This window comes from Squalius cephalus (genome assembly GCF_949319135.1).
Source record: "Squalius cephalus genome assembly, chromosome: 8".
NCBI lineage: Eukaryota > Metazoa > Chordata > Actinopteri > Cypriniformes > Leuciscidae > Squalius > Squalius cephalus.
This window is the reverse complement of record NC_137129.1, coordinates 10,295,056-10,315,239: the sequence shown is the minus strand read 5'-3', so window position 1 is coordinate 10,315,239 and position 20,184 is coordinate 10,295,056. Positions and strand designations below refer to the sequence as shown.

The following is a 20,184-nucleotide window of genomic DNA, read 5'->3' as shown; positions in this document are numbered from 1 at the left end:
ATCATCTGAAAGCTGAATAAATAATATTTCCATTGATGAGTGGTTTGTTAGGATAGGACAATATTTAGCCAGAGATACAACTATTGAAAATCTGGAATCTGAGGGTGCAAAAAAAATCGAAACATTGAGAAAATCGCCTTTAAAGTTGTCCATTTATGTTCGCGATTGTGCTGCACTCACAAAAATAAGTGGGAAATGTACAAAATATCTTCATGGAACATGATCTTTACTTAATATCCTAATGATTTTTGGCATAAAAGAAAAATCGATAATTTTGACCCATACAACGTATTGTTGGCTATTGCCGTGCGACATGTGACTGGTTTTGTGATCCAGGGTCACAATTTATAAATTGAACTCAAACTCAACACTACATTTGTCTATTCATTTTATTGTTTTGTCATTAGGAAAAAAGCACACAGTAAGGGGGCCTTGACAGCGTGCAGCATCATATCCTGTGTGTGTACAAAGCTGATAGGCCAGAATAATCATACCGGGCAGCTTAAAGCCTTTACACGCTCAAAGCATTTCTCACCGCGGCACGTTGATGTGCCGTAAGCAATCGTTTAGTCCATTTGACTATGTTCATGTAAAATGCATTGTTTTACAACTTGGCCGAGCTTTGGCTTTCGTTAAAATGCAGAAAATCAAACTGTATATGTCAATTCATTGAAAAGCAGCTTGTTGCATTAGATGCTGATATTATACTTTTAGTTTTACATACTGCATTATTAAATAGGTAAGTAAATGATGCTTATAGCAAATAATACTTAAGGGGGAAAACTTCTGAAGCATTTTAGACCCCTCACACTAGTCAGGGTCAGTATAGCTTAAGTGGCTGGATACAAAGAGCTTTGAGTATACAAAAAGAGAGCCATGATCATCTGAATATTACTTTCAGATTACACCTGAAAAAAAGAAGTGAAAAATAATATGTACAGTTTGGTAAGCTTGACAAGTCACATTTCTACACAATGAACCATTATTGTGAGAAACACTTTTTGATTTCCATGATGGTGAAAACGGATCTTCTCATTCAACTGCCAAGTTTGGTTCTACCTGAGTTTGTGTATCTATCAGGGGTGTATATGTCCCATCTTGTCCTTTAACTATTGCATATGACAACTAAGAGACTGTTCAGCTCCTAAAATTCACACAGACTCCTAACTGGGTTCAGTGCGCCCCTTCTGTCAAATTAAACACCTGTCCTGCAGGTTTCTCTAGACTGCTCGCTCGAGATAATACCAGGTGAAACTGCTGTATATGAGAAATGAAAGAAAACAGTTTTAGCGTGATAAGAAAGTTACTAGTTTGCACCTTATGCATCTTTCCCTTTCGCAGGAAGCGTTAAGACGGTCTTGGAATGCACAATATACTATATAGAGTAAATATTGCCGTTACTACAAGCGTGATTACTGTAGATACATAGAGTGGCCTCCCTACCACTAGAGGCACCAGAGAATTGAGTGTGTCAGGCTTGGCTGGAAACAGCCACGTCAAGCCACTTTGGAACAAAAGTATGACGCGGCTCATCGCTTAATCGTCATCAATAGCCTCTCTTTTCGATTCATCCAGTTTCCGCTCCATGAGTTGAGAGGCCGGGCTTGGAAGAGACACCACTTCCACAGGAGGTAGCATGGCACCTTCTGGCTCAATGTCTTTTCTCTGGGAGAGATCCTCCTGGAAACAAACCCATCACATTCAAACAAACAATCCTGACCACAAAAGCAGTCCGAATAGTGCATTTACAACAACCTGCTCAGAGAAACGCTGACTCATGACTTGATCTCCAAACTCCTGAGTCTCAACCTCTTCGCTGTTAGAGTGGCAGCTGGGGCTCGGCACCTCTATCCCATGGCTCTCGAGTATGGCAGCCTCTGAGTGAAACAGAGAGAAAGCGTTTAGTATAAAGAGATAACGATGACAGTTTAAAAATCCTGCAAAGGCTTTCCTGTCAAGAAAAATAAAGAATGTCTCAAACTGAAATGAATGCTTCCAATAAAAACAACAAAAAAAACATGTAATTGCCTGTCCACAAGTCACGGGATTATACACTAAGATTTTTTTTTATAGAAATGAATACTTTAATTTAGCAAGGATGCAATAAATTCATTAAAAGTCACAGTAAAAACATGTATAATGTTACAAAAGATGTCTACTTCAAATAAATGCTGCTCTTTTAAACTTTCTATTCATCAAAGAATCCTGAAAAAATGCATCATGGTTTCCACAAAAATATTAAGCAGCACAACTAATTGGAAATGTTTCTTGAACAACAAATCTGCATATTAGAATGATTGTTGAAGCTTCATGTGACACTGAAGACTGGAGTGATGATGATGCTGAAAATTCAGCTTTGCCATCACAGGAATAAAATGCATTTAAAATGTATTCAAACGTAAAAGATATTTTTAAATTGTAACAGTTCTTTACTGTTTTTACTGTATTGCTTGTTTGTTATGCATTTTAACCTTGGTTTTTCAAAAAACATTAAAAATTGAATTGAAAACTTTTGAACGGTACTTCATAATCACACAAATAGACAGCCCACAGACAGGCACTATGTGATTTTGTTACTGTAATATTGGTTTTGGAGGCTTAATGTGTGAAATATTCCACAAGGAGTACTGGAGGAAAAAACTAAAACTTTAGGCATCCTAGATAAACTTCTGATTCTTGTGTCACTTATATCAACGAGAGTCAGACTACGATTGTTACAGTCTCACCTATGTTGGCACGTCTCTTCATCTCCTTCCTCCGATTGGCAAACCAGTTGTACACTTTGAGCGCAGTGACTCGTTCAAATTCTGACAGTTTGCATCCTGAAACAACATTTATGCAAGAAATTCATCATTTAAAGTAAATTGGCATTCAGTGAGGCAGGGGTACATTTGTAACAAATATGGCATGGCTATGATATGACTGGTCTGGTTCTTAGGCGGCTTAGATACTGATTGCAATCACTTACCAGGTTTTTGAATGACAGCATTACAGGCATTGGCAATTTCCTCTCTTTTGGCCTCATCAGGATACTGATTCTCTATAAAGAAACTATGAGAGCAAACACAGTGAATCAGAACAAGTCTTGGAAACCAACCAATAGGAAACAGTAACGGCCTTAGAACACTGATTGTTAGTTTAACTGCTTCTATTGTTCTCATTTGTAAGTCGTTTGGATAAAAGCGTCTGCTAAATGAATAAATGTAATGTAAATGATTAATTAAATAGGCTACTTTTATTCACAACATTTATGACAATCACATTAAGTGGAAAAATGCTTGCGAATGGAGAAAATGTTCCACTTTTAAGGGAACAGTCACCATACCTCACTATGAAATTAAAAAGACAATAAATTCAGAATTCCAACAGTAAATCAAAAATCCTGTTTGGATGGATGGTTATTGTTTTTTGTTTTTTTTTATATTAATTGATAATATGTCAAAATTGGAGTGAATTCATTGTACTATAAATATTCCCATAAATAGTCTCTTATGTGTAAAAGGCGTGATTAAGCACTTGAAAGAAGAGCGAGGACCGTATTTAAAGGTGCTCTAAGCGATGTCACGCGTTTTTTAGGCCAAAACATTTTTTGTCACATCCAGCAAACATCTCCTCACTATCCGCTAGCTGCCTGTCCCCTGAACACACTGTAAAAAAAACACGATCTCTGTAGACAGCCCAGGCTCCACAAACGGCAAGAAAAACAAACTGGCCCAGCCTGGACCACGAAACATAACAAACAGTGTTCCAGCCAATAACCGACAAGAATGATTTGGGGGTGGGGGGGTTAGTGCGCGTGCACATGAAGGGGGGTGTGGGGAGTGGAGGAGAGGGAAGCGTGAAGAGGGAAGTTAGCTAGAGGAGAGATGTCCTAGACAATGACAACGACTAACATTAAAAATGTATATTCTTGAGAATTTTGACATGGCCGACACACGACCAAAGAGACGACTTTCCGATGAACAAATAACAAAGAAGAGGGAAAAGGAGAAGGAATGCGCGAAGTCCTGAATTTACATCGGAAAAGCGTTAAAAAGGTGATGAGAACTCCGCCGGCAGAAGGGCTTCCAATCCGACATTCAGGTGGCTCTGTTTTTGCTGGACAGGTGGGGAAATCCAGTTTGGTTTTTCTAAATGGTTCATAACTATTTCAGGAAGCACGGAAGGGAGGGGGAGGGGATGGGATGAGGAGGAGGGAGAGGTTCGAGCTAGCCTCCGTTTTGTTTGACGATACTTTGAACGTCAACAAGAAGTGACTTCACCCAACATCGCTTAGACCACCTTTAACTGCAGCATGTATTTGTCTTTGTGAGTTTTATCTTAAAGGAGCCATGCATATGTTCTTTTACAGATGTCACCCTGAGAAACTATTACAATCCGTATAGTGCCAAAGACAGTAATGCTCTGTCATTTACCTCTCCATGATTGACTGGCACTCTTTTCTCCAGGTGAAGCGACTACCTCTGCGCAGTCTAAAAGGCCCAACCGCTGCCCTGTCTGCGGGGCTTGCAGCCAACCTCCAGTCGGGCTCCTCTTTAACCAGTGAACGCATGGACAACGTGGTGCCTGTTATGAACATTATTGCACACAAACCAAAATAACAGTAGAATATGAATTCACTGCACATGTAGCTAAATACAAACTAAAGGGATGGTTCACCAGAAAATACAAATTGTGTCATTTACTAACCCTAAAGTTGTTCCAAACCAGCATGACTGTCTTCCTTTCATAGAACACAAAAGGACCAGCCATAGCTGTTCCTGGTCCCCATCCATTTTCATTGCATTTCATTTTCTGTTAAAATTCTCAGTTTGTGTTCCACACAAGAAAGAAAATCATAAAGGTTTAGAATGACACAAAGGTGTTATTTTTGATGAACTATCCCTTTAAGTCTAAAGAGCCATTCTAAAAGACTTTAAAGCCATCTTTCCACTATTTCTGACATTCGCATAGAATTCGCACAGAGCTTACATATTGGTCGTGAAGAATAAAAGTGTTTGATTATTTTCCATACAACGCAAAAATGACTGTCAATACGTCTAAAAGAAAAGCATAGCAGGGTTATTATTGTAAACTAAAACCATAAAAAACGTTCTTTACTTGAAAAAAAAAAAGAAAAAAAAAGAAAGAAAAAAAAAAGAACTTATTTTATTTCAGCTAGTTGCCAAGGCAAGATTTCTTATTTTAATTTAGTTTACTAAAATAGTTTTCAAAAATAACTAAAATTGAAATAAGAATGAATAAAAAAAATAATAATTAGACATGTCAAAAATATAAAACAAAATTACTAAACCATTGACCAAAAAATGTAAATGAAACTGGAAAATATATAAATAAAAACAATTTAAATAATTTTATTAAAAACTATAATAGTATCTCAAATGATACTAAAAAACACTGAAGCATAGTAGGTTTTCTATGGTTAATCAACTAAAAAATCATCATTACATAATAATTATTTCAGAAAATGATTTATGTAGTGTTTAAAGAATCGCATTTTAGTGCAAAACTATTGGTACTGTAACTCTCAACTTGCACTCAAAAAAAATACATCATATATGGTCAGGTCTAGCCACAAAAGTTAAAATATTTTAATGTGCAAATAGGATCCAAAAATTCTACGCAGCTCCCATACGACTCTCCATTGGAAATGAATGACTTCTGGTGTAATGTTTGTTGGAGATAGTGAAAAGGTGATTTAAGACTCAAAGAGAACAAATATTAATTTCCCAAACCATTGTACTGAAGTAAACTTAAGCAGTGTTTCCCTGCTGCGTGGACGTTACCTGACTGGGCTTGGTGAGCAGAGTACCAGGGGAGGAGGTGCATCAGCAGTTCTCTCTGCCTATTCCAGGGAGTGTCAGTCCTGCTCCTGGGGACCTGAGCATGCTGGTTTTCACTCCATCTGATTCCTTTAACCCATTTGGGCAATCAGAAAACTGTGTTAACTAGGGCCCCTTCGAGAGGCCGAAAACTTGCAATTAATGGTGATGACCGTAAACAAATATTAACATAGTGTTCAATGAAACTCCTTGTAGATCGTTAAAGTAAGTAAAAATTAATTGTAGATAGCAGCGTTAATAGACATTCAACGTGATTAGGTTCTTGGAGCCATGCTCAATTTTCTAGCGCCGCAGAGAATGTAAAAGCGTCATGCTCAGGGCTTTGTTAGTAGGGTCGGGTGTTAATTGCACTTCAGTGCAAAGAGGACATGAAAACCAGCATTTGACAAACCCAGGATCAGGACTGAGAGCTACAGAAGAGGGTCAAACCTGGGAGATGAAGAGCAGAAGTGGTCCTGGAGGGCGTCACATTACTTAATTAGCTCCTTCAAACATCAACATGTTTTCTGTATTATAAATGCGAGATGATGCGAGTGTTGGCGGTGTTACAGCCTAAAAGGCTTTAAAGCTAATTTCTGATTGCAACCTACACTTCTTGGATGTGCCAAGAACAGCATTAACCTAAGCGCACAACTGATGGGAAATGACACCAGTTGATTTCATTTCAATTCGGTGCGGCGACATAGCATGTCCTTCCAATATATGGTCTTTATCAAACACTGAATTTTCAAATGTAAAGCCCTCAAGGACCGTGCAAACTATATAGGGAAGATATGGCAGAATGGCAAGTGAAGACCCAAAAAATAAAAAATAAATAAAAAACTTGAACATAAGCCAGCCCCAAGCCTAAAATTCAGGCCACGCCCTTGTTTTTGGAAAGTCGTCTCCCTGCTGAGGAAGCACAACTCACCTGGGCTGTTACGCTCCAGCAGGTACCAGCGATAGAACGCCCTGCGTTTGGAGTCGCTCATCTCAAGCCCCTGCTGCAGAAGCCACTGGGAGATGTAGCTCTGACTGATACCTGCAGAAGATCACACAGTCATACAAAAGGAAATGACAGGAAAAGACCAGAATAAAACCAAACTAAAACTAAAACTATTAAAGACATTTTTGTTCATTTAAATAAAACAAAATAGAAATATTAGATGAAAAAAACTAAAATTATGTTGGTTTGGCAACTAACTAAAATAAGTTTAAGTTGATGCACTAAAATTACTAGCTGGAAATAAAACTGAACTAAAACTAAAAAAACTTAAAAAGTGATATTACAGAAAGGTAACACTTTAATATAAGTTTCCAATAGTTAACGTAAGTCAATACATTAACTATGAGCAATTTATTTGTTACAGTATTTATTCATCTATTTTAATGGTAGTTAATAAAAATACAACTCATGTTAGCTCAGGTCCGTTACATAGCATTAACAAATACAACTTTTGAAACAGATAATGAATTAGTAAATGTTGAAATTAACATTAAATGATATTAATAAATTCTTTAGAATATTTTTTCATTGTTAGATTATGTTAACTAATGTAGTTAACTTAATGAACAAATGAAATCTTGCTGAAACAGGTTTCCAAAAACTGACAAAAGCAAAATAACAACAAAAATGAAAACTGAAAATATAAAAGCTAATTCAAAATACTAATAAAAACTATAATAGTACGTGCATATTGCTAAAATGGCATTGCTTCGTTCAATTGGTGTGGTTTTATATAAATATATAGGCTCAAGCCATTTTTTAAATATTGTTGAAGTAAAATTAAATAAAAGTCCTGCATGTGATATTGACTTCCAACTAACTTTAATTTCAAACAAGCACACTATTATGAGTCCAAAAAAGCATATGTCCTCAAAATAATCTGATTATTGATAGTAAAAACATTTGTACTCTGTGTAACTTATAATATCCAGTGTTGATCTTTCACTGTATAGTATAATCTGTGTTAAAGTAATGGGAAAAGTATTAACTAAGGGATGAAAATGCAAACTGAACTTGCAATCAGTTGCTTCCACAGACTAAAGCAAGTTTGTTGTGCAGTCATGTTCAATATCCATCTTCTCTATGCGAATGTTTCATCAGCTCTGACCTCTTTGCAGCAAGATATTATCAGTTTCACATGCTTGCTGAATTTTTCCTCCATGTCAATGTTTTGGTTATCGAAGTTGTGGTTGGCCTAGATTTTCCCTGTCTGACATTCTTGATGTACAAGTAAATAAAAACATTACTAATATATTTCTCCTGTTCAGCACAGGAAATAATTCATACTTTGTGAATGTACAGTAAATGAATATAGGTTAAATGGTTTTAGTAAAAAAAATACTTTGTTACCCATTCTCTGATGGTTTTGCATTATTAGAAAATGAACATGTACACTGTTTTTTCCATTGCGAGACTGAAAGCATTCAGAGTACCTGTGACTTGTCCAACAATTGCCTGTGAGATCCTTCTGTTATTGAGAAAAGCCTTTATCTCTTCTTTCACAAGGTTACTGTCTCTCCTACAGTCCAAACAAAGACAAGCATAACATTGACAAAGTCAAAACCTTAGGTTTTAATTTACCTTAAGCATTAAAAACGTCAGCTGCTTTAAAAGATTTTATAAAACGTGGGGTTTTGCATTATATATATATGTTTAAATGGGGAAAATATTATGTGGCAGACCCAAAGCAGTTACAAGAAAATCTACAAAAAGCATCCATCTGAGCCAACTGTCCACCTGACCTGATTCAGAAAGGGCTCTTGTTCTAGGAAAATTACACTGTTGCTCAGGGACGTTCACTGTCATAATCAGCTGTTATATTAATCTCTACCTCTCAGTAGACCAGAGAAGAGAATCCCACAGAAGCAGCTGATAAAGTGCTCTCATAAAAAAAATACCTCATGTATTCCTCCACCTTCTCCTCCAGATCCCAGTCTTCTTCTGCCAAGTCGTAACTAAACGACCTCTGAACTCCGCTGGGTGGGTACAGGGGTGGAGGCGAGGCATCGTAGCTGTTGCTGGGTGATAATGCAGCATCTATGACAGGGGTCTGTGTGGTGGCTGAGGTAAGAGAGGAGGAGGAAGAGGAGGAGGACGAGGGGGCAGCAGGGGTTGCGGAGGTAGGGGCGCTGGGTGGGGCCGAGTGATTGTTGCAGCATGGGGCTCGATGGTCTGGATCAAGCCTCTCTAAAGACTCAAGGGCTTGAATGATCTGAGGTTTGGTCATCCCTGACAGCCTTAAACGCTGGAGCAAGTCGATCTGTTCAATGGTATAGCGTGGCTCCACATCACAACACTCCATCCTGACATCTGCGGGAGAAGAAAAGACAAAAAAAATCAGCAAATTATGTTGTTTTGATTTTATATTAAACATCAGATGAGAAGTGTGTAGTTTCTGCACCACTAATGTCACCACAACAACAAAAATAGCAGAACAGTGGGGTTCTGGGAGTAAGAATTGATTGATTTCTTATGACAACTTATAAACCTTTAAAGACAGAGTAACTGTGAACTACAAGGTTGTTCAATCAATGGTGTTTAATACTGTTGAAGCCAACAGCTCCCTTATAAAAAGAATCGCATTTAACAGCAGAATACCTAGTGAACATCTACATTACCCATGATTCTGCAGAGAAATCTCCACCAATCAGAGAATTGAACAAGCAAATTGTGCCACAAACTCTCATGAAGCACTGCAAATGTAGAAGTCAATTTCCCAACACTCAAACAACTAAAATATTTTGCATTAATATTTCCTTCATTAAAGCTGTTACACAGTCTTGTACTTTGATTTGAAGCCAAAAAAGTATTTAAAAAGTGGACAAAAATTCCAAGTTTTTGGAATTTGTTTTTAAAAGTTCACAATCACCTCACAGCTGGTTTGGTTAGTGGCTTATGAGGCTTAAACTAAGACTCTTTTTTTTTTTAAATTCCTATGGGAAAAAATGTATAAGAAAAATACTTTCGAAACCAAAGCCGCCGAAATGTGGGTGGGCACTATAGAACAGCAAAAATCTACTATTGGTCAGGAAAACAGATGTCCCTCCCCTAAACTCATGCCATTAGTTGAGCCAGTGTTGCTGTGTCAGGTTGGTTGGAATGCTCAAACAAACAGAGCGCATTATGAATGGAGAAGGGGCTTGTGGTCTTTTTTGCACAGGAAAAAAGAAGAAAAAGAAGATAATAATATGGATTTTTGTTTTTGTTTTTTTACTTAAAGTTTAGAATGTTGAACTATGTTCCTTACACTTTGAAACTATGTATTGTAAAAGCACTACACAAATAAAAATTGAATTGAACTGAATAACACAAAGCTATTCCATAAGACTTGGAATACATCACACAAGCTTTAATTATACTTGTATGGTACTTTTTTCTCATTTTGGAGCCTGACAGCCCCAGTCCCCATTAACTTTCATTATATAATAAAGTGAGCAGGATTCTTTAAAAATTCACTTTTTTTTGTACCACAGAATAAACAGTCAAAGGTGTGAAATAACATGAAGGGTGAATAAATAAAGACACCTTTTTTAATATTCTATTTTTATATTTATATTGGTGAAATCCAAAAGGTACACTGGACACATCTAGTTATTCTTCTATATTTTACATTACTGCCAATCTCATATAGCCTATCATTCTTATCTATCTATCCTTGTACTTTAGTACTGTTCTTTAACTACCTTGCAGTTGCAAACACTGACATTCCTTCAGGAAATGCACATCTAGCTTGATTATCTTCATTTAAAAAAAATGCTTCACATCATATTTGTTGCCCTACCTGATATTTGAGGTGATAATCGGCCCGTTGGGAGCGGTTCTGCGCGTGGAGCCACAGCAGGAAGGCACCACTGTCGCATGGTCGAGGAGTCACCCGCAGGGGACAAGGGGGGCTGTCAAAACATCACAATAACTACTAACAGCCAGTCAGCATGTGTCGGTTATTCATGCTAGAGTAACGATACAAACAACTCGACTACGTCTGCTTTAATAAAGACCTTCAATAACAGATAAAGCACGTTTGTAATCATGATTTTATTTTGTGTCAGGCTCGCGCTAACTGGCTAGCCCCAGCGGGCACGCGCTGCTGTGCAACTGCATACAAAAATGAATTATCTTCGCCTTTGTTTTCACACTTGCAGCTGAACCCACTGACTTTGGCACGGCTTTTACTTCTGGCAGACAACGCGTAAAAGTCATGCACTTCTACAAACAAATGCGCTGCTTTAGTTTTTGTAACGGATTCGCGTCTCACAATATCACTTATGAGTGCGGGTATGAGATGCCTTCATAGTAGCACAGCTTTGATGCACAGAGCGCTAAAGTAACTGTAATGCCGCTAGCATGAAAAGCTATAGCCTATGCCCATCACGCAGTTATCCGCCTTACCTCCCCGCGCTACCGTCAAACTGCAGCCGGAGTTGAGCTGGTGCCGCTGGAGAGCGGTCGGTGCACACCCTGGGTGTAATCCTGGCCCTCCCGTGCGCTCACTTGCACTCCGAGGAGCTTCAACTAGCTAATGAAGGTGATCCGAGGAGGGTCACATTGTCCTGGGATGCCGCAGCATAATATTACTGGATATATGGAAGTCAACAATTGACCTCTCAACCCGCAGCGACAGTCCCATGTGGATGCAGGAAGTTGATGCCAGAAGAGACTCCCATACTATCTTTAATGACATGTAAAAAGATTTTGCAAGTTCTTTGGGCAAATTTTCGGTAGTAGATGTGAAATATAAAATGTATGTACTTTTTGTCAAGTTTGTTTACGTTTGTCAGATTTCGCAGGACTGCTATTCTGTATGGATTTATGCGTTCCTCTTTTGCACACAGCAATGTGAATGTTTATGATGCACCAGGAATGTTACTTGCACTGTCGAAATGAGGTTCATACTGCTGACCACAAATAAATCTTTGTTTTTTATTTATATTAATCCTGTATCATTTAGTTATTGCATTGTGCAAGATGAGCCACCAGCACAATCAAATTGAGGCTTCTACAAGAGGAATGAAAAACAAAAACATAAATCAAGACATAGACTAAAACAATAAAATTAGCCTAAATACAAATAAACAAATCCACATAATTACTAAAATATTTAATTATCAACACAATAATTTAGACGCCATATATTTTACTTCCATATGTAATACTATTTTATTATAGCCTATTGGATAAAATGCATTTTTATAAAAAAATAAGTCCCATTTGTTAACATTAAATTAGCTGACATGAACGAACAACCAACAATGTGTTCTCTTTTATGGAAATTTTTCTTTTTAACCCTAGAATGCATGAACCAATAAAAACTAAATACACAAAGAGGATTTATGTTGGATTTAATGATTTTCTTTAATTAAATAATTAAAATAATTGATGATCCAAAAATGTTTTTAATATATCAAACATGCTTATTTGTCCACTTTCCTTTATGCATCACAAAAGATTACATTTATTCTATTTAAAATGCTGTTGTACCTTTTCTAAACAAACTCTAACTAATTTAGATCTAATGTAAAGTATAGGCAAGTCTGAACCTTCACTACCCACATTTCTCACAGAACACGTGAAAATGATCCTTCCAGACAGAGACAGAACTTTCCACATAAGATGTGCACCTTTCTAAGCATAACTTTTGGCCAGAGTTTGCACCTTCCTTTTTTTTTTTTTTTGTGGCCTTCAGCTGTCTTTTCACATAGGCCTTTCACCTATATAGTTGGGAGATATGCATATTCAAACACAGGGTTGGTGCAAAAAAGTCAACTGATTTTTAAGCAATCCATAAAGTTTCAACAAAATAAGTATTATTGACAAAAATATATCCAAAAATACTGTGTTGATTCAAAAAAAATATTCCCCCCCCCCCCCCCCCCCCATCCTATGACCAAGAAATACAGTATGAAAATGACATTGATGAGGGTCAGAAACAAGTTTTGTAAAGAATTCATAATGTCAAATAAACACCTGTTTTTGATAAATATTTCAAAAATCACAGTATGCCGGGTCAATTTGCATTCCCTTTAGGCAACTGTACCATGACCATTTTCATTTTTTGAATGTTTCATAGCTCAAAAGGTGCTGCATAACATGAGTGATACAACAAGTTTAAACAGACATCTCATTCGTAATAAACCGCAATAGGGTGCATGGTCTTCAAAAAGGTTATGAACTTTACTGCAGGGTCAGTTCACCTTTAGATGTCAGTTCATTTTCATCTTCTTAATGAAAAGCACTGTCCTCAGGAGACAGAGAAATCTATCTCAGCTGTATTAATGGTGATCACCAGCCTGGTGTGCATCTTGATGCCCCTCTGGAAAATGCTGTATCTCATTTTGAAAGGCTGATATGAGTGAGCCAGCTTACACAGACATAAACGGATGATCCATCTAGCAACTCCGGCCTGCAAAGACAATCAAGATAATATCCAGGAGACAATAATATTAGAGTAGTCTGCTGACCATCCTCCTTCGGATGATATTAGTGCTGTTGCTGCTCCTGAACTGGACTTCCTTTCTTCTCCAAATTAGCATGCAACAAATGCTTATTGTTTACAAATCAAAGATGAACCAATGGTTCCAATTAACCTTAATCACATAGGATACTGAGTTACTCATTCTAAAAAAAAAAAATTGTCATATAAATACAGTCATATATCAGAAATGAATGCCAAAAGTACATCACAAAGAACAATAGGCTACTTAAAATGAAGCGCCTTGAACTTTTCATCAGCTTTCACTTTAATATTCTTCATTTATTTTTCTTTTTTTAAATTGGCCATACAGAAAATATAACAGCCCTTATCCGCCAGAAGAAACATTACTAGATCAATGCAGTCCAACGAGACGGTTATTATACAGTTTCTGATGTGACGTGAAATAGCACTTTGTAGACTGTACTGAAAACCCACACTTAAATGGGTTGGGATACAAAATGGGATTTCAATAAAACTTGGCTGCCTGTGCCTATACAGTAGAAAGGCAACAAAAAAAACCTAAAAATTCAAATTGGTGCTAAGTGACTAGAGAAAACAGAGAAAAAAGGCTGCATATTATTACTGTGACTGTTCTTGAAAATACTTTGTCTGCAGTAACTTTTTTTTGGTTGTATAATAAATGTATCTGTGTCATTAGAATGTAATTTGCATGTAGCCTACATCAAAAAGTAATGTGAGTAGTAATGTTTAGTAATGGAAATTACTTGTAAATTGTAATGCATTACTTTACTCGTTACATCAGAAAAGTAATCTGATTTTGTAATACATGCTGAATGCTTTAGGCTACTTGTTACATCAAAAAAGTAATCTGATTACGTAAAACTCACATTTTTCCACAATCTGAAAACATCAATAGATCAATATATTTCAGTCTGAATTTTCTCAGAGAGGAGAGCTACGTGTCCATCTTGAACATAATCAGAATGAACAGCTAATAAGGGTAAATTGACATAGGCTACTCTTTCTACAGAGTCGTAGCCTACCTTCGACGGTTGATCTTATCACGTCCTCATGTTCTGATAGGCCTTTAAAGTTCAATTTGAATGAAGTTCTTCATCTAGCCATACTGGTCGGTTTTTTGTATATGGGTCAATGACGTGACGGGTCATTTTTTTGTCCAAAGGCCTTAATAATAATAAAAAAAACAAATATGTAACATCCAAAGTATGTAAGGTAGTACAACTTGATCTCTTTTACTGAATCCAAAAGGTTTTAATTATATTTTACTACATATAAAGGTATTTTAAAGATTTTGAAGTGTCAAAAGGTCATTCAGTTTAACCGTCCGAAGGCCAATACAGCAATTTCATTTGTGATTAAAATATCTTAAAATTTAATACATTTATATATTTTTTATTCCGGCATGATTTTATAACATTATATATCAACATAGTGCAAAATGGTATTAAAATTATGTGTAGAAGTCGTTGCTTTGTTATGAGAAAGAATGTCCGGAAAAATGATTTTTATTGATGTCATTCAGAGTAACCAATATAAAGGGCTCCATTTTGGTTCAAATCATGTGGTCAATATTATGTGACAGGATGTGACATCATTCAGACACCTGCAAAGGACCGTATGGTTGTGAAGCAAAGTATGTAACTCTCTCTTAACTATTAGAAAAATTCATGTTTTCACTTGCTCATACACATGTCCCCAAATATCGGGTCATTCGGTACAACCGCTATAAAACATGGATAATGTTGTAATATTTTAAAAACTTTTACTAAATATAAAATGTTTGATTGTCCTTTTGGTAGCTAGCTAGCTAACTAACAAGCTAGGCAGCTAGATATCAGCCTGTTAGCATTGAGTGAAGATTTTGTCATTCGTTATAACCAAAAGAGTCATTCGGTTAAACTGAAATTTTGGTTATAACGAATGACTTACTGGTTGTATCGAATGACAGCAATGTATGTTGGTCATATTTGTACATATCTGGAATACATAAATACAACATTTTATTAATAGAAAATGTGCAGTGTATATTAATATATAATTTTGACTGAATTTTACCTTTGCAGATGCCTTTATCAAATAAGGAAAAAGCCACTCACTTCTGGGCAAGGATCAATGCTGATCGAACGTTAGAACCTACGTTAGAAGCCACATAGCAACATCCTAGCAACCACCCCAAATACTTTAGCAACTGCATAGCAACAACCTAGCAACCACGCTGAATACCCTAGCAACCACCCTGAATTCCCTAGCAACCACATAGTAACACCCTAGCAACCACTCAGAAACCTTAAAATGAAATTTCAGTTCTGTCTCTCTCAATCCAACTTTAAAGTTTGTCTTGTCGAACTTTATCTAGTCATTTTTCATGAATTTATAGCCTAGCAGCTCATCGTTTAACAATTTAAACACTTGTTCCAAGACCAATTAAATGCTTCAATTTTTTAATTTGCGATACAAGTTATATGTTCATTCCAATATCAAAATGTTTTAATGTTTGAAGTACTTTTTACATTAATAGCCTATTATATTAACAATAAAATGTGCTTTTGAAGCTATTTGTGTCTGTTTATTGTCTTAAATATTCATAATGTCAAGGGCAGCAGACATGGTCATTCGGTATAACCGGCCTTGGTCATTCGGTAAAACCGATATAGTAAATATTTAAATGGAGTAATATTGTTTTTAATAACTAAAGGAACTACAATAATACAAATATAAAGCAAATAAGGCTTTTTTTTTTTTTACATTTCCCCTTTTTTCCTTTCCCTGTCCAATGTTTTACTTGAATATGTTGGAGTGTTTAGAGTAGTCCAATAAAATGATTACATTTATGAGATCAGTGATAATTTTATTTAATATTTCTTCTGTGGTACACACTATATACTATCTCAACATCAATGTCAAATCATTTTTTTTATGAATAATTATCTGCAAATTAAAATTTTTAGATATATTCATGGTTAAGAATCTCATGGTTGAGATCACCTGTAATAATGAGAATCTGATGCTGATAAAATATGCAGATGACATGGCACTGGTGGGATGTATGAGAGATACCCAATCACTGGACATTTATTTTGATTTTGTCAACTCTATCATAGCCTGGACAAAGGAGAGTTCTCTATTGCTTAATATTGACAAAACCAAAGAAATGTGTTCCGGGGTAATTAATGCACGCACATTTTTTAAACCCTTGATAATTAATGGAGAGGAAGTTGAGCAGGTGGGATCTTTTAAATATCTGGGTACAGAAATTGACTCCCAGTTTAAATTTGACAAGCACTCAGAAAGTGTCTTTAAGAAGGCATATCAACGTCTAGGCATATTGAGGAAATTGAAGAGCTTTAATGTGGAAAAAGATATTCTGATTGTGGTGTATAAATCCCTTATCGAATCTGTGCTTACTTTCAACATTGTATCCTGGTATAACTCTCTTTCCGTTAAATGCAAAAATAGACTTCTAAGGATTATAAATATAGCTGGTAAAATTATTGGTGAGAAACAAGCTACCCTGTCTGATCTTTACATTGTGGCAGTAAAAAGGAAAGCATCTGCTATTGTGTCAGACTCTGCCCATCCTCTGCACAGCTCATTTGACTTACTTCCGTCTGGTAGACGATTTAAAGTACCTTTGGCGAAAAAGGTCAAATATAAGAAGTCTTTTATCCCGACGGCCGTTGACATTTTAAATAGGAAATAGGGGAGGGGTTTATCTTAAATTATGTGGTTGTCTGTTGTATTGTATTGTTGTTAGCTGTGTATTGTTAGTTGTATATTGTTTGTTGAGCCTCTTGTCTAAATACAATTTTCTACCCCTGTGGGGATAGACAATAAAGCTTTTTGAATTTGAATTTTGAATTTGAATTTAAACCGAATGACTTTTTTGGAGACAAATTTTGTCCATCTTGTAAAAAAATGACAAAAACAGTGTTAATTGATTGTACAAACCACAAAATCTTATTGTTAACACCTAGGTAAACAAAAAAAAATTTCAAATATAGTTATATCTCCATTCTATTTTTTTACACTTTTAAAAACCTTATTCGTCAATGACCCATATATTATGGTTTTCACAGGATTTTAAATCATAAAAAAATTTAAAACATTTTTTATTCATTGGTTTGTTAAAAAAACATGTTAACCCATTTGTGCCCAAATTTTTCTGAATGGTTTCATGCATATAATCCTGTTAATAGTGTCCTATGTGAACATGTTCTGCATTTATTTTCCCCAGGTTTTTTTTTTTATTTCTTGAAAATCATATTTGAATGTGCGGCAACTATAGTTGCCGGTGGGCAAATATGTTGTATGCACCCCTTCAATGTAAAATATGAATAGGAGGAGAACATTTGCCATTTATCTCAAAATAACTGCTTTCAACAGATCAATCTTTATTCATAAACAAATTTATTATGTATAAAAGTCGAAAAACATTCGATGCAGACCCCAAAAAAACTGCATCTAGCTTATAATCTCTTGAATATGAAAACACAACAAACAACAAATCCATTTGCCTTAACCATTGTGCGCTGTTCAGGGTCTTTTTGACCCACATTTCTGACTTTCATTCATGGGGATAACATGGATAATTTGACATGGTTAAGTGTTTTTAAAAGATTTTTGCCCATCTTTTGGAAAATGCAGTTCTAAAAGTAACAATTTATCACTTTAACCAGTAGATGGCTGCAGAGCACCACTATTTGCTATTTGCTTTTTGACTAACTGAAAGACATCTTTTCACAAGTTTTTCCAGTTGTACTCATATCTACTGAAAACACAATTATAATAATAAAAGTTACTTTTTGTACTGAAAAAAAATCTGTTTTTCAGTAATGTTATATATTAAGATTAGAATCAAATGAATTTGATCAATGGACAAAATTCATCCTCAAAATCCGAAACAACACAGAACACACAGACAGAAATGAAGTGGCACACTTTAAATTCGTAGAATTATATGAAAAACAGATGTTTGAAATAAATGATAAACTCTAAAAATTCCAACTTTTCTCTTTGTAACATCCTGATCAGGTTTGATTCTAATCATAATGGAACATTATTGAAAAACTGATTTTTTTTTTCAGTACTAAAACTGCCAAACTTTGACAAAAAGTAACTTTTATTGTTATAATTGTGATTTCATTATATGTAGATATGAATCTAACTGGAAAAACTTGTGAAAAGATGTCTTTTAGTTTGAAATTTTTAGTACTTTTAGAGCTCTACAGCCATCTACTGGTTAAAGTGATTTTTCTTTTTTTTTTTTACTTTTAAAACTGCATTTTCCAAGATTTGGCCAAAAATCTTACACTAAACCATGTCAAATTATCCATGTTATCCCCATGAATGAAAGTTAGAAATGTGGGTATTTTATAAGGCAAATTTTTGATTAATTTTTTTTTTCTTTTTGGAGAATTTTTCTTTTCTTTTTTTGAACATTTTGTGGAGTAAAAATGTCCAAATGTAGAGTAAAAACATTAATAAACTGAGTAAAATTACATTTATTTAAAATATATATGTTGTTACAAAATAACATTTTGTTGCCTGGGGTCTCTCAGACCCCAAACAGCCTGACTGTAAACTGCAAACGAACAGCGCACAAGGGTTAAAGTTGTGGAACATAGTGCAGAACAAAGTGCAGCCATAACCGGGCATTGTGTATCAAAAAGATAAATGAAAATAAATAAATACAAATAAATAGAATGAAGAAAAAAATATATCTATATAGAGATGTCATTTAAAGGGTTAAGTTATGTTTATGCACTAAACAAGACCAATAAACTTGATTTATTAACCTATTAACACCCCATTTTCCCATGATATATGTACTTACAAGGCATTTGCCCACCGGCAACTATAGTTGCCGCTTGGACTTTTGACTAAGTATACAAAAAACTATAGATCTCTTGTAAGATTTGTTTTGTTTGGCTGATTCTAGAGACCTTCATGATTATGTAGATATATATATGTCAACAAAAAATACTTATTAGTAACATGAAAATGACCTTTCTTTGGGAGGGTTTGCCTTCGCTCTGCTTCCTGGAAATAGGGGTAGGAAGTTGACAGCCTCATGTGACAGGGAGGAAGTGAATACCTTTTTTTTTTTCTTGAAATCCTTTATTTGGTTGTTTGCTTGCATTCCATTGAGAAATAAAACATGGACAACATCTAGAAAAATATTTACAAAAGGAAAATGACAACTATGTACTGCGGCAACTATAGTTGCCGGTGGGCTTAAATGGGTTTTAAACATACAATATTGCTGTGCCATTACATATAGGCCTATGTTTAATACAGTATATCTTCAGTTAAAACCAAAATCGCATACTGTCCACTCAAGTGGACATCTGCAAATCTCTTAAATGTAAATCATTTAAAAATCTTGTTTTTCATGACTTAAGAGCAATAAAAACACATAGCGAAAAAATCCTGACTTAAGTTGTCATAATTAATTTTTTTAAATTCATTATTTTTTCATGAATTAAACAGAAGTTGTAAACTTTATCTCTAATTGAAATAACCTGTTAAACATGAAAGTATTATGCTATTATTTAAGACCTATTATTTAGATTCTCGTTATATAGAAACCTTTTGTTATAAAGTGTTCTTTAAAACTGAGACAAGAACCATAATGTTATATATGGAACCCCAAGAGTGCATGGTGAATATTAATCAGTAGCCTAGTAGCAGTTTTTAAATATGAGCATGTTGAAACCACCAAAATATTAAATTACCAATTAGGCTATAACAGGAATTATGTTATTCTTAAAAATCTTATTTTAGATATAAATCTGATCTATTTACCGGTTATAGCCTACATTGGTGTGGTGGTGTATTATTTTCTAATGATGCCCGCGTGCGGTATACCGTGTGAAAAGAGAGCCGAAGTACCGCCGCGAAAA

General features: G+C 35.4%; 1 protein-coding gene across 3 annotated transcripts; it reads right to left on the bottom strand.

Annotated features, from left to right (window-relative positions):
• Positions 1–267: 267 nt before the first annotated feature.
• On the bottom strand, positions 268–11,441 carry LOC307163547 (homeobox-containing protein 1). 3 transcript variants are annotated; one of them, XM_079879634.1, is made up of 11 exons: positions 11,218–11,410; positions 10,610–10,721; positions 8,727–9,138; positions 8,262–8,347; positions 6,754–6,864; positions 5,787–5,912; positions 4,416–4,566; positions 2,969–3,051; positions 2,727–2,822; positions 1,756–1,877; positions 268–1,680 (listed from the first exon to the last, which is right to left on the bottom strand). In XM_079879634.1, exons 2-11 carry the CDS (start codon positions 10,686–10,688, stop codon positions 1,537–1,539), a joined length of 1,410 nt encoding a protein of 469 aa, XP_079735760.1. In that variant the 5' UTR covers positions 10,689–10,721; positions 11,218–11,410; the 3' UTR covers positions 268–1,536. The 3 variants fall into 3 exon arrangements, with proteins under 3 accessions (XP_079735760.1, XP_079735761.1, XP_079735762.1); XM_079879635.1 differs by having other exon boundaries at positions 10,610–10,741; positions 11,218–11,281; XM_079879636.1 differs by lacking the exon at positions 5,787–5,912 and having other exon boundaries at positions 11,218–11,441.
• Between the last annotated feature and the right edge of the window lie 8,743 nt (positions 11,442–20,184).